Source organism: Microcaecilia unicolor, chromosome 14 (assembly GCF_901765095.1).
Source record: "Microcaecilia unicolor chromosome 14, aMicUni1.1, whole genome shotgun sequence".
NCBI classification, from domain to species: Eukaryota; Metazoa; Chordata; class Amphibia; order Gymnophiona; family Siphonopidae; genus Microcaecilia; species Microcaecilia unicolor.
Window position 1 is genome coordinate 38,029,857 of NC_044044.1, and position 14,168 is coordinate 38,044,024.

A 14,168-nucleotide genomic window follows, 5' to 3' on the forward strand; every position below is an offset into this window, starting at 1 on the left:
TTGTCAATGTCCCAGTTGAGTTCCTGCACGTGCTGCCTTGCCCCTGTGGTGACAGGTGGTCAGCTTCCCTGCTGCCTGTGTCCCTGTATATCTACACTAATCCCCTCTGTCTTTTTTCTTTTTCCATAATAGGCCGACACCACCTCGAGATTCACGTTGGAGGTACCGGATTGTTGGCAAAACTTCTACGTGGTACCATTGGAGCTTTGAACACCTCTTCTGAGATGACAGTGGAGTCCAACAACCTTCGTAAGTTTGGGACCCTTTCTGAAGAGGAAATCCCACATCCTAGCCCAGCTGAATCTGGGCTTAAGTTCTGCAATAAACTCTGAACCCATGTACAGAAAAGGCACCCTAAACAGGGAGTGAAAAAGGCCTGTACCTCTTTTTGTCAGCACTCTCTCAGCCAGTGTTTGTCATTAGCAGTCTCTCTGAGAGCCTCTGACTTCAGTACTCCCTTCCCCATTGCATCTCATGGATGACTCTCTCTGTTGTCTCCTTCAGATTGCCTTCCAAAGCCTCACGCCATGTCCTCCAAGGACTACTTGCACTCAAGCCTTCCCATGGTCTGCCTCCTCCTGCTCACCTTTCTCCAGGTGTATATATGCCGTCTCCGAAGAGTTGTGACCTCCTTCTACTTCCCAAAGGTAAACTAGTCACCACTCCTCAATGGTATCCCAGGAGATCCAAGTTTCCAGATTTATTAAAGATTTGCTATCCCGCCCATGAACAAAGTTATCTGAGGGAAATGGGACTTGATATACCACTTTTCTGAGGTTTTTTTTTTTGGAACTACATTCAAAGCGGTTTACATATATTCAGGTATTTATTTTGTACCAGGGGCAATGGAGGGTTACTTGACTTGCCCAGAGTCAGAGGGAGCTGCAGTGGGAATTGCACTCAGTTCCCCAGGATCAAAGTCCACTGCACTAACCACTAGGCTACTCCTCTACACCAGCTGTTCTGGCATTGCAACATACATTCGTTACTACCTTGACCAGTCCAAACCAGTTTTACTCCTCTCTCTGGACCTTTCTCAGATTTTGATATATATAGTTGATCACACTATTCTTCTGGACAGACTAAGCCATCTCGGATTCAAAGGCACGGCTCTCGTCTGGTTCTCATCCTACCTTTCGAATCACTCTTCTGCACGCCAACACACCAACACACCAACTTACATTGTAATTTAGAGGGGAAAGTAAAGAGACTAGGTGACAGAATAGATGGGCTGAGGACAGAACTACATGAGTGTGTGGGGGAGGGGGAACTGTGTGGTCCAGGCTGGCCCCAGTGATCCTTGAAAATCAAGGAGAAGGGTTAGTTGGAAGCACTCATAAACAGAAAGGGCTTTGAGGTTCGTTTTAAATTGTTGCAACGAAGATTGTAACCGAAAGACTGCTCAGGGCCTTGGACTGAAAAGATGGTGCTTCGTGTGCTGTCGTATACAATTTCCCTAAAAGAGGGAGTGTGTAGGCATTTTGCTGTAGTGATCTCATCATACTAGTTGGGCAGTAGGGGCTTAAGATCCGAAAAAGATATGGAGAATGACCAGATTGTAAGACCTTAAACTAGAAGTAGAATTTTGTAAGTGATGCCGTGGGTTACAGGTAACCAGTGAGCTGCTTTTAGAAGGGGGATTGCATGGTCAAATTTCTCGGTGCCTAAGATCAGTTTCATAGCAGTGTTCTGTATTAGTCATAGTCTACAAAGGTCCTTAACTTTATTGGGGAAAAGGACACATTTTGATTTTTCAGGGTGTAGGATGAGTTTGTTTTTCATCAGCCAGTCAGTTGGGAGCCAGTAGGGTCCAGAGGGCAAACTATCTGGACGTCATCAGCATTTATATATAATCTGTGAGATCTAAAGACTGCGTGAAAGTTGAGCGGGGTGCGAGGAATATGTTCAAAACAGTAGGGGCTAAGAAGGATCCTTCTGGTACTCCAGCAGATGGTGAAAAAGATGCTGATAGCACGTTGGTGTGTTGGCGTGCAGAAGAGTGATTCGAAAGGTAGGATGAGAACCAGACGAGAGCCGTGCCTTTGAATCCGAGATGGCTTAGTCTGTCCAGAAGAATAGTGTGATCAACTATATATATCAAAATCTGAGAAAGGTCCAGAGAGAGGAGTAAAACTGGCTTGGACTGGTCAAGGTAGTAACGAATGTATGTTGCAATGCCAGCAGAGCTGGTGTCTGAAGCCAGTTTTGTTAGGATGTAGTGCATTTGTCTTGTCAATGAAATCTTGAAGTTGAGAGTTTACTACGGATTTAGTAATTTTTGCAACAAATAGGAGGTTGGCAATGGGATAGTAGCCATTGGCAATTTGTGACTGGTTGAGTACGATCTTTAAGCTTCGGCCTTATGATTGCATGATTGCATGTTTCTAGTATGGTGGAACAATGACCTTCCAAGTTCCGAGAGTCTGGTGGTGATCACGGCCAGAACGAAAAGGAGAAGATCATCTAGGAAACATTTTATTAAGCATGATGGTACGAATTGTGAGGAGCTGTAGTCAGTCTCATACATTTAATAGTGGTAGAGATCCCCTGCTCTTGACGGATTACTCAACTGAACCTCAGCTTTGCTCCTGAGAAGCGGGCTGTGGGACCCATGAGGATCCCTGTGTTCCACCACTTTTTCTGCCTGGGGCGTCCTTTCATGGGTCTCTCTCTTCTGCAATCCTTTTGTTTTCTCAGAGAGAAAAACGGAGGGTTCTGTTCCTCTACAATGAGACCATGCGGAAGAGGATTTCCTACATCAAGTTCCAGAGGAAGAGGATAATGAGGAGAGCCCGTATCAGCAAACTTCTTGTAAGTACTGTACTGCAGTACAGTCTTTTGGGGCTGAGGGGTGCCAGTGTGGTACCGTTGGCAGAGAGCAACCATGAGAGGTTATAAGCCAGGGATGGGAGCGTAGTGAATGCCATTAGAAAATTATCCCACAGAGGAAGAGGTGGAGGGCCTAGCTAATGGTCTATCCTTGGACCCTGAGGGACCACCGGAGCTAACTACTGCTTCCCTGTCTATCCTTCCCCTTCCGCCTGGCCTGGCTTTATCCCAAGTAGATAGGAAAGTTATTTGAAGGAGCAGCAGTTTCCACAAAGAAGAGACACACACATTTTGAAATGCTGAACTCTTACTTCACCAGAGTCTGGTCCAATCCTGGGATATCTTAGAGATACACAGATACACTTCTTAGCTCTACATTAACTTAACGTAGAGCCTGCTATTTCAACTTGGTACTCCTGGGAATGCAAATAGTGCTGTTAGGTGCCAGGTTCATCTCCTCACTGGAGTGTGCATTTCCCCTAAAGGTGGACCATGGAAGAAGCATAAGGAGAAATCTTGTCAGATGAGTAACTGTGGCCTCCTTCCTTTTTTTCCAGGCCCGGGGTATGGTAGGTAACCTGTACCACTATTGTCCCTTCCTGCGGAGGTTCCTAAGGCGACGCTGCATGGTGTGTGACAGGGTCCAGTCCAAGACATCCTGGATGTGTAAGACCCCCTCCTGTGGGGCTGTGTACTGCGCCTCCTGCTGGAGTGATATGAAGCAATTCTGCTTTGCCTGCACACCCTACGACGGCTTCATCTCTGCAGACAGTGACAGCGAGCACGACACTCGCTATGCCAATTAAAGCCTGGATGCAAATTACAGCTCAGGCTTTGGATCAATGCAGAGTATGCAAGATGCTACGTAGAGCCCGCCAGCATTTTAAAATATTGACCTGGCCTCCATTTACTGAACATACATTTTTCAAACGATAGATGTGTTATTTTCTGTCCTGTATAAATCTGTACAAAGTTTGACTTTTTATTCCAGGTCTGCTGATACTGTGGGTGCCTATGTTTATTCTAATAAAAAGCTGTCATACTGCCTCTGTTGCTGTGGGTTTGTTGCATTGCATCTGAGAAAGACTTGTGGAGTCTGCATGGCCCTGGATGAATGTGAAGGTGGCCCAAGGCCAGTGGTGTGCTGGAGCGGGCTCTCACAGGCTCGCAAGAGCCGGTTGTTAAGTTTTTAAGAATTTTGGGAGCCGGTTGTTAAAGTAGGGCCCTCCATGGCTACTTTAACAACTGGCTCCCAAAATGTGGGCTTGGTCCCCCTGCTGAATTCTCTTTTACTTTGCTGGTGGGGATGCTGAGCCCTGCCAGCCAAGTAAATAGACTGCTGCTGCTCCCCGCTCCTTGTTTCCAGCTCTGAGCAGCAGGCTGGGACTTTTCATGCAAGCGCAAGAAGGTTCCATCATGCTGCTCAGAACCAGAAACAAGCAGCAGAGAATGGTGGCAGTCCATTTATTGGCTGGTAGGGCTCGGTAAAGGTATGCCTAGCGTGCCCGCACAAGGGAGGGGAGAGAGAGGCATGTATTCCCCCCCTCCCCAAATTTCAGGGCCGGCTATGCCCGGAGAGAGAGCCCGTTGTTAAAAATTTACCAGCACACCCCTGCACAAGGCAACTTTTTACAGTCTTCAGAAAGTGTGTGTGTTTTTTTTTTCCGAAGTCACACTGTACCTTGATGTTCACCTTGGTGTTGGCTCTCCCTGAAGCTTGGCAAAGGTTTTTTATTTTTGCAAGAGTCTTGCATCTGGAAGATGGTTGTCCTGGCAGGGCTGTGTTATGAGGGTGCATAAAGGGCAATTGCCCTGCCCCACCCAACCTTGCTCAAAGTAGACCAGAGTGCATCTTTGGGGTCCATGCCTGCACTTTGGGGTGCCTGTCCCTGGAGCTTAACAAGGTTTTTAAAAATGTTTGCATGGAAAATGACTGCCCTGGGCGAGATCTTAAAGGCTCCGGGTCATCGTTGCACCCCTGATGGGGGCTGTGATCTCCCAGTCCCCTCATTTCTGGGGTTAGTACGTGTGCAGTGGGGTGAAGGTGGCAGAGTCACGCAGGTAAAGCCCCTTCGCCGGTCGGCCGTCACTCAGGCCCTTAGCCACGCCCCTCCCTCCCCCTCTTCCTTGCCCCGCCTCCCTCCCTCTGCCTGCGGTGACGCTACGGCGGTGCCCGGAATCAGGGCTGGCGCGAGGCAGAAGGTTGCAGGAGGGAAGCGACCTTGCAATCAGCGGCTCTTGCAGGGACTTGCATGAGTTCTTAGCGGGGTGGGGGGCTCAGATCATGCCTCGGCCTGAGGGGGAGGGCGCTGGAGCTGTGCGTGATGTGAGGCTGCCCCCCTGCCGGCACTGATTGAGGGAGGAGGTCGGGGGTGCAGGTGCCCCCCCTGCCCGTGGGACTGGCTGAACATGGAGAGGACCTGCGGGTTACTGGTCTTGTGCTGGCTGTGCTGGGCGAGGGGGGAGGATGGTGCCCACCGAGGATCCAGATGGTCCGAGGACCCGACCCAAAGAGCAGGTAAGAAGCAGCTACAGGTGGATCAGAAACCCCTTCCTCCTCCAACCCCACCGTCCCTCCCCTTTAGTCCTCTCCTTCCCACTCTCAGTGAAGTGTAGCTGGTCCTGGCTCTGGTAGAACCGGGACCAGCAACACTCACCTGCTACAATGTTGGTTCTGCATAGAGGTGGCTTTGCATAGTTACATGTGGGTGGGGGTTCAAACTGGGTACTGCACATACACTTTTCAGGTGCAGAAATTGGAGAGGGGACAGACCAAAGGTCCATCAAGCCCAACATCCTGTTTCCAACAGTGGCCAATCCAGGTCACAAGTACCTGGCAAGATCCCATTCCCTCACTAGCAGTGTCTCCCCTTTTCCTTCTTCGATTCTCTTCATTCCTGTTAATAAAGGAATTTCCCAGGATAGACTGTTAAAGGATCTTCTGGTTCTCTACTGACAGTGGTTCTCATAGACAGTCCTAGGGGTGCCGAAGGGGGTGTTCTTTAAGGACAGGCTGTTGGGGGATAGCATAGCACCTCTAATGTTTCTCTCACTCTGGGTCCACAGAACGGGCAGATCTGATGGTGCTTTTGCCTCACCGCAAGGGTTTGTGCTTTTGATTTTCCCCGCAGATTTCCAAATCCAGGCATTTCATAGGGCAGAGCCAGGACTGGCTCAGTCTGATCATTTTGTTTATTTAACAGATTTCTATCCTGCGTAATCCCGGAATCAGGGCTGGCGCGAGGCAGAAGGTTGCAGGAGGGAAGCGACCTTGCAATCAGCGGCTCTTGCAGGGACTTGCATGAGTTCTTAGCAGGTTGGGAGGCGGGGCTAGGGCTGGGCAGACTTATAATGTCTGTGCCAGAGCTGGTGGTGGGAAGCGGGACTGGTGGTTTGGAGGCGGGGATAGTGCTGGATAGACTTGTACGGTCTGTGCCAGAGCCGGTGGTTGGGAGGTGAGGATAGTGCTGGGCAGACTTATACGGTCTGTGCCAGAGCCGGTGGCGGGAGGCGGGGCTGGTGGTTGGGAGGCGGGGATAGTGCTGGGCAGACTTATACGGTCTGTGCCAGAGCAGGTGGTTGGGAGGTGGGGCTGGTGGTTGGGAGGCGGGGATAGTGCTGGGCAGACTTATACGGTCTGTGCCCTGAAGAGCACAGGTACAAATCAAAGTAGGGTATACACAAAAAGCAGCAAATATGAGTTATCTTGTTGGGCAGACTGGATGGACCGTGCAGGTCTTTTTCTGCCGTCATCTACTATGTATCTAATGGTCTAAGCTGACCTGGAGGGAGATGGTAAGTCTTACCTGCTCCTCTCCCAGTTGTCCACACCACGCATCTCCTGAATTTTCCATCCCTTTCTGGGAAATGGAGAACGCCAGTAGGGGAAAGCTTGAGCTGTGTAGCCACCCATTGCAAGGTGGGATGGGTTGATGGGGTACCTGCTCTGGTAACACGAGTCATTCTGTTCCTTTCGGTCCTGGGGTAGGGGGGTCTTTGTGGATGTGGTTGGGTTGCATTTGGGGGTATTTATATTTAATTGAGACCTCCACTTATCCAGCCAGGATTGTGGGCCCATCCCACTTTTGTGTGGAGGCATCCGTACCTGCTGCTGGATGGATGGTTGGGGTGTTCAGCTGTTTGGGTGTGAGCAGCACATGTCATCTGGGCTGGTAAAACTGGTTCCTGTTGCCTCTGTCTGTCTTGGTGACTGTGGATGCCGCTGAGACACATTGGGAAGAATTTGTAACAGAGAATGTAGCCAGGTGTTAGGCTCTCAGCCCTCACTGTCACCTTAAAAGTTGAAGTATGCAATTTCATCAGCATTTGGAACAGGGGGGGGGGGGGGTTCAAGACGTTAAATCCCCAGCTATCATAGTCTCTTTAATGCTTGAGGAAGAGATCTTGGGATGGTCTAGGAAGAGGGTGATGCCAAAGCTTTGCCTCCACCACCCCACACGAGAAAATGATGGTCCTCTGTACTGAGTATTGTAAAAAGTAAATTGACGACATTCAGTGTTTTCTTCTAAAGTTGCTTCTTGAGTCTGTTGTGTTGACGAGTCTCTGCCCAAAGGTAGTAGCTCTAATTTTTTCAACCTTTTATTATATAAACATGTTAGCTTATCCAGTAACCAAAAACATAACATAACCATTCTGGGTCAGACCAGTGGTCTTTCGAGCCCAGTATCCTGCTTCTAACAGTGGCCAATCCAGGTCACAAGTACCTGGCAGAAACCCAAACAGTAGCAACACTCCATGCTACCGATCCCAGGGCAAGCAGTGGCTTCCCCATGTCTGTCTCAATAGCAGACTATGGACTTTTCCTCCAGGAACTTGTCCAAACCTGTTTTAAAACCAAATATGCTAACTGCTGTTACTACATTCTCCGGCAGTGAGTTTAGCTATTTTTTGAGTGAAAAAATGTTTCCTCCTATTTGTTTTAAAAGTATTTCCATATAACTTCATTGAGTGTCCCTTGATCTTTGTACTTTTTGAAAGAGTAAAAAATCGATTCACTTCTACCCGTTCTACACCACTCAGAATTTTGTAGACCGCAATAATATCTCCCCTCAGCCACCTCTTTTCCAAGCTGAAAAGCCCTAACCTCATATGGGAGGAGTTCCATCCCCCTTTATCATTTTGGTCGCTGTTCTTTGAACTTGTTCTAATTCCGCTATATCTTTTATGAGATACGGCAACCAGAACTGAACACAATACTCAAGGTGAGGTCACACCATGGAGCGATACGGAAGCATTATAGTCTTGGTCTTATTTTCCATCCCTTTCCTAATAATTCTTAGCGGCTTTTTTTGTTTTTTGGCTGCCGCTGCACACTGAGCAAAACATTTCAGCATATTGTCTACAATGATACCGAGATCTTTTTCTTGAGTGCTGGACCCTAGCATAACTATGGTTCCGATTATTCTTCCCAAAGTGCATCACTTTCCATTTGTCTACATTAAATTTCATCTGCCATTTGGGTGCCCAGCCTTCCAGCTTCTCAAGGTCTTCATTCAATTTTTCACAATCCGCATGTGTTTTGACAACTTTGAATAGTTTTGTGTCATCTGCAAATTTAATCACCTCACTTGTCGTTCAATTTTTCCAGATTATTTATAAATATGTTAAATAGCACTGGTCCTGGTATAGATCGCTGGGGTACTCCACTATTCACCCTCATCCATTGAGAGAAATGGCCATTTAACCCTATCCTCTGTTTTCTGTCCAATAACCAATTCCTAATCCACAGAAGGACATTGCCTCCTATGACTTTTTAATTTTCTCAGGAGTCTCTCATAAGGAACTTTGTCAAAAGCTTTTTGAAAATCTAGGTACAGTACATCAACTGGCTCACCTTTATCCACATGTTTGTTTATGCCTTCAAAGAAATGAAGCAAATTGGTAGACTTTTCTGTCCAATTCGACCACGTTTGTCTAACTGTTCCATAATCCTATTCTTTATAATAGTTTTCCACTATTTTCCCCAGCACTGAAGTCAGGCTTACCAGTCTGTAATTTCCTTGATCACCCTAGAGCCCTTTAAAAAAAAAAAAAAATCAACGTTAACTTGGCCACCCTCCAGTCTTCAGGTACTAAGGACAATTTTAACGACTTACAACAGATCAGTAATTTGATGTGTGAGTTTTTTCAGTACCCTGGGGTGTATGCCATCTGGTCCAGGTGATTTATCACTATCTAACTTGTCAATTTGTCTCAGTAGGTCTTCCAGGTACACTGAGACTTCTTTCAGTTCTTCTGCATCTTCACCTTTGAACACCATTTCCGATACAGGGTAGATCTCTTACACCTTCTTTCGTAAAGACTGAAGCAAAGAATTCATTCAGTCTCTCCGCTATGGCCTTGTCCTCCCTGAGCACCCCTTTTCCTCCTTCATGATCTAACAGTCCCACGGATTCCCTCACAAGCTTTCTGCTTCTGTTGTACTCGAAAAAGGCGTTACTATGAGTTTTTGTCTCTTTCATGTTCTCTTTTAGCCTTCTTTATCAGTGCTTGGCATGTAGCTTGATACTACTTATGTTGCTTCTTATTTTCTTCATTTGGATCCTTTTTCCATTCTTTGAAGGATGCTGTTTTGTCTCTTAATACCCTCTTTCATTTCACCTTTTAGCCACGCTGGCTGTCGTTTTCTCTTTTTTTTCCCCCACTTTTGTGAATACATGAAATACGTCTGGTCTGGGCTTCCACAATGATATCTTTAAACAATGGCCATGTCTGATTTAAAGACCTAAGCTTTGTGGCTGACCCTTTCAGCTTCTTTTTAACCATTTTCCTCCTCCTCACTTCACTTCTGCCCAATGTAATACTCATGGGCTCACACCAGCCTGGTGTGTTATGTTATCTTATCACATATTAACATCTCCTGAGTTCTCTGTTGCCACTGCTGTTCCTCACTGCAGAGGTTTGTATTCTCCAGACCGTATTTATTTATTGGGATTTATTAACCGCCTTTATGAAGAGTCACTCAAGGTGGTGTACAGCAGCTACGGTTTAACGTAAAACTTACAATTTTGTTGATAGCATAACAATAGTAAAATGTACAATGAAACCTAATAATAACAGGATCAAAATATACACATTTAACAGCACTGAAATTCATCAACAGGGATGTAATATGATGTCAACATAATACTAATGAAACATCTGATAAGCAGAACATAAGATATGATAATACTTTTCTACAATACAACTTACCATACAGCTGAGGGGCCAAATGCAGATATATAGATACATAAGTACATAAGTAATGCCTCACTGGGAAAAGACATGGAGGCATATTTTCAAAGCACTTTGGGAGGCTAAGTGCTTTGAAAATATGCCTCCAAGGGTCCACTGAACCCAGCATCCTGTCCACGACAGCGGCCAATCCAGGCCAAGGGCACCTGGCAAGCTTCCCAAACGTACAAACATTCTATACATGTTATTCCTGGAAGTGTGGATTTTTCCCAAGTCCATTTAGTAGCGGTTTATGGACTTGTCCTTTAGGAAACCGTCTAACCTCCTTTTAAACTCTGCCAAGAGGACAAGATTTAGATTGTAAGCTCCTTGGAGCAGGGACTGTCCTTTATGTCAATTTATGTTCATCTGTACAGCGCTGCGTAACCCTAGTAGCACTCTAGAAATGTTAAGTAGTAGTGGTACAGAGTCAGTTTGGATAAATAAATGGGTGGCTAAACTCAAGGCACGTTCTTTGTACAGTTAAACAAGATGTAAGGAACTGATCTAAGTTCTAGTATGTGTTGCAAGCTAGTCCGGGTGCAGAACGAGTCACCCTATGTATTAAAGGCTTGGGAGAAGAGCCAGGCTAATGCACAGGGATTGCACATGTCTCAGCAGACCAGTCCTGCATGGAGGAGTAAGAGCTGAGGGCTGAGCTTCCCTGGCTGCCTCTTAAACCACTCTAGGTGTGTAAGTAGGTGTAATTGGGACGCTCCCAGTTCTTCAGACTCTGCACCAACTTGACAAGAGGAGCCCAGTTCTGGAAAGTGCATCAGCAATGTAGAGTTAGTGCAGTAAATAAGGCTCACCTAGACCTTTGTCTACCATCAGAAATGCGGAGATGGGTTTCTGCTTTAGAACACAGGTGCCCAGTGAGCAAACTCCTTAATGTGTTTCTCACACCCAAGCGTTGGGACAAGTTGGCACCTTTTGCTTTTCAACTGCACTATTACAGAATGGCTGCAAAACAATCTGTCCCAACTAAATCTCCAGCACTCGGGCCTACGTCCCCTCAGCCTGTAGGACTCTCCAGCACTCGGGCCTACGTCCCCTCAGCCTGTAGGAATCTCCAGCACTTGGGCCTACGTCCCCTCAGCCTGTAGGAATCTCCAGCACTTGGGCCTACGTCCCCTCAGCTTGTAGGAATCTCCAGCACTTGGGCCTACGTCCCCTCAGCCTGTAGGAATCTCCAGCACTTGGGCCTACGTCCCCTCAGCCTTAAAGTGCTCGAGCCAATGTTCCCTCTGTCGACCTGAAGGAATATCTGGCGCTTGGGCCCATGTCCCCTCCATCCAGCCTGTAGGAATCTCCAGCACTCGGACCCACGTCCCTTCCACTGAGCCTGAATGTGTTCAGAATTTTGTCAGTTTTCGCATTTCAAGCCTGAGGCCTTGTTTTCTAGCACAAGCTGCTACAGTCTCTTCTGCCTGGCTGTTCCTATGGTTTTCCAGACCAGTGGTGGACTTCATCACCACACTTTTCCAACGTCTCCCATCTGTGGCGGGGACCCTGGAATGATGGGGGTTTCTCCAGTTCCCACTGTAGTTTCGGACCTTCTTTGGATCTCGCTACACCTGAGCTTTTGAAGTTTTATCCTACAGGCAGTGGTTCACTCAGGGTCTCTCACCAGTTCAGCTGTGGTTGACTCTTTGTGACATTCATATGTTGCCTGACAGAGGCTTGTTTAGAGGCACTTTGGGGTTATCATCAGAGATGGGGGTGGAAGGCCTCTCTTATTCTCATACACTCAGGGGGCTCCTTAGTGAACATGGGAAAGAGGTGTTATGCAGGATTGCTGGCATGTGAATCTTACCCCCTTCCCTCCATCTTTTGATAATGTCTTTCCTTTGTTTTGCAGATGGAGGTCCCAAAAGGGACCAGCCGACTAAATCCCAGGAAGTGCTCGTCTATGTAGTGGGGGAGCATGGAAGCCTCAGCCTTGAGGAGGCCCTGAAGGTGAGACCGAGGTTGTCCTTTTTCCCCTGTGTGAGGGTGTGGGGTGTCTGAAGCTGGGGGTGACCCTTGTTCTTAGGAAGAGGCATTTCTTTGTGCTCAGCTTCCTTCCCTGCTCATATTTTATACCAGCCCTCTGATCTTCCCCCTCTACCCTGTTTAAATCTGTTATTTGACAAGGTGTTGGTGGGTGGGTGCTTTTTTCTGTTCTGACATCTCACTGACTGGGCCCTCCACCCCTTGGCCGGATAGGACCTGCCCTGGATTCCTCTCTCCCCCTCAGGCCCACACCCCTCAACTGCAGTAGGAATGACTGAGGCATATCCTTTGGCTCAGGGCTGGAAGGAAGGCCCTGCTACACGATTACTTAACCAGGGCGCGTCTCTTCCTTCAGCAGCAGAAACAGCCGGATCCCCACGAGGCAAGCTGGTTGGCGTCCAGCCAGAGTACACAGAGCTCTCGTGCTGCTGCATTTAAGACCCCTTCTCTACCCACCATTGTTCAGTCCCTGGAGTTCAGCAGGAGTTCGGTTTTTAGGAGAGGGAAGAGTCTGGGAAGGGACAGCTGAAACCACCCCCACCTCCTGCTCTAGATATAAGGGCACAATGTGAGGTTTACTCTGTAACGGTGCAGAGTCTTGTCTGGTAGACAGCAAAACTGTCCAGTTCAATTTTATTTGGTTTCTGGCAAATCATCATCCATAAATTAATAACAGACAAGATGGATGTAAAAGCAGACCAACCATGCAAGTAGCAGATAGGGGAATGGGATCAGTAGTAAGACTCACTTTCATCACTGCAAGCATCAGCTTTTTTTCAGGAAAGCATCACCGATTAGCCTCTCATTCTCCCCCCCCCCCCCCCCAGTCCCCTCTGATACTCAGCAGGGAGCCAGCGGCAGGCATATCAGGTTTTTCTCTCACATTTTCATGCCTCCTGGGCAGAGCGTGGGATCTCGCTCACTTCTGATCACACTGTTGCTGCTGAGGTCACTGTCCGGTGTCTTCTATACAGCTGTGTTTAATTCCTGTTCTGCTTCCCTCAGGACTGTGATCTTTACTTCCACAGTCGGGAAGCCAAGAATGAGTGCGGGGTTTCTCTTGTGGAGAGCGTTGCCCAAAGGCTGCTCTTGTAGCAGAGAAGACCTATTAATTTTACAGCTGCCTCCTGTCAGCTATTGCTGGGAGTCTGGAACACCTCGGGCCCACCAACGTGTGCTGATGGAGTGGACCCCCGACTCCTCTTCCTTGTATGTTTTGAAAGCAAGTGAAAAAGCCTGGGCCAGATGCAGGGAACATCAGAGGGGTGTAAGCATGGATCTGGTTAAAGGTCTGGGTTTGGGGGCTCACCATGGAGGTGTTGGAGGGCAGTGGAAAGGGGCTGTGTGGAGGGGAGCCCCACAGAAGAAGCGAGAGTGCGCTCCTGATAAAGCAAAGCTTGGAGAAGCAGAACCTGACATCGTGAGCCAACGCCTCCAGAGGAAACTGGTTGTTAGTTTTAGCACTGGGGCACATCCTGAATCCAAACCCTGGGCTTCCGGCCTTTCCTGCCAAAAGTCACCCTCCCTCTTCTGCTTTTTCTGTCTCGTAGGCAGAGGGGTCAAGCAGTGCGGTGTTTTGCTTAACACACCCTCCAGAGCCCTGAGGAACCTGCCTGGCTGTCCCATGTGCCCTTACTGTGTGGCAGATGAGAAAGAGAGAGGCAGGTTCTCATTAGGCTTGTAGTCCTTGTGAATAGACAGTGGGGGTTGGGCACGGCCTGGCCGGTGGCACTCTAGCTGTCTCCTCTGATTTGACAATCATTTTATCTACAGGAGGGACCCCCCAGCCACCTTCAGGTGCTCCTGGAGACAGAGGGAGGTCGACTGTTCTTGGAGCTCCAGCAAAATGAGTAAGTGCGGGATAGATCAGAGTTAGTGGGGTTCGCTGTGCATGTGGGGTGGAGAGGACGAGATTTGGAGGGGGGGGGGGTACAAGCCTAGCTGAGGAGTAAAGGGGAGCTGGGCCTTTCAGATAAGGGAATGGGAACAGTTTGGAGGTCTTTGGGGTGCACTGGGCAGTGAAACACTGGGATTGGAGCACAGAATGGCTAAGGTGGGTTTATTGGGAGACCTGGGAGAGTTTGTGCTCACTCACTGAGTGTTTCCTCATG

The 14,168-nt window shown here is 48.1% G+C and overlaps 2 protein-coding genes across 6 annotated transcripts in view; both read left to right on the plus strand.

Moving 5' to 3' along the window:
• Positions 1–3,831, plus strand: part of DCST1 (DC-STAMP domain containing 1) — a 40,082-nt gene extending 36,251 nt beyond the window's left edge. Inside the window, exons 16-19 of the mRNA XM_030186876.1 lie at positions 133–249; positions 505–647; positions 2,698–2,811; positions 3,387–3,831. Coding sequence (XP_030042736.1) covers positions 133–249; positions 505–647; positions 2,698–2,811; positions 3,387–3,635 — 623 coding nt within the window. The 3' untranslated portion in view covers positions 3,636–3,831. The remainder of the gene's footprint in view (positions 1–132; positions 250–504; positions 648–2,697; positions 2,812–3,386) is intronic.
• A 1,157-nt stretch (positions 3,832–4,988) lies between these two features.
• ADAM15 (ADAM metallopeptidase domain 15) overlaps positions 4,989–14,168 on the plus strand; it is a 37,842-nt gene continuing 28,662 nt past the window's right edge. For all 5 annotated transcript variants that reach the window (XM_030187128.1, XM_030187131.1, XM_030187132.1 and 2 more), the window contains exons 1-3: positions 4,989–5,347; positions 11,924–12,021; positions 13,831–13,907. In XM_030187128.1, coding sequence (XP_030042988.1) covers positions 5,239–5,347; positions 11,924–12,021; positions 13,831–13,907 — 284 coding nt within the window. In that variant the 5' untranslated portion in view covers positions 4,989–5,238. The remainder of the gene's footprint in view (positions 5,348–11,923; positions 12,022–13,830; positions 13,908–14,168) is intronic.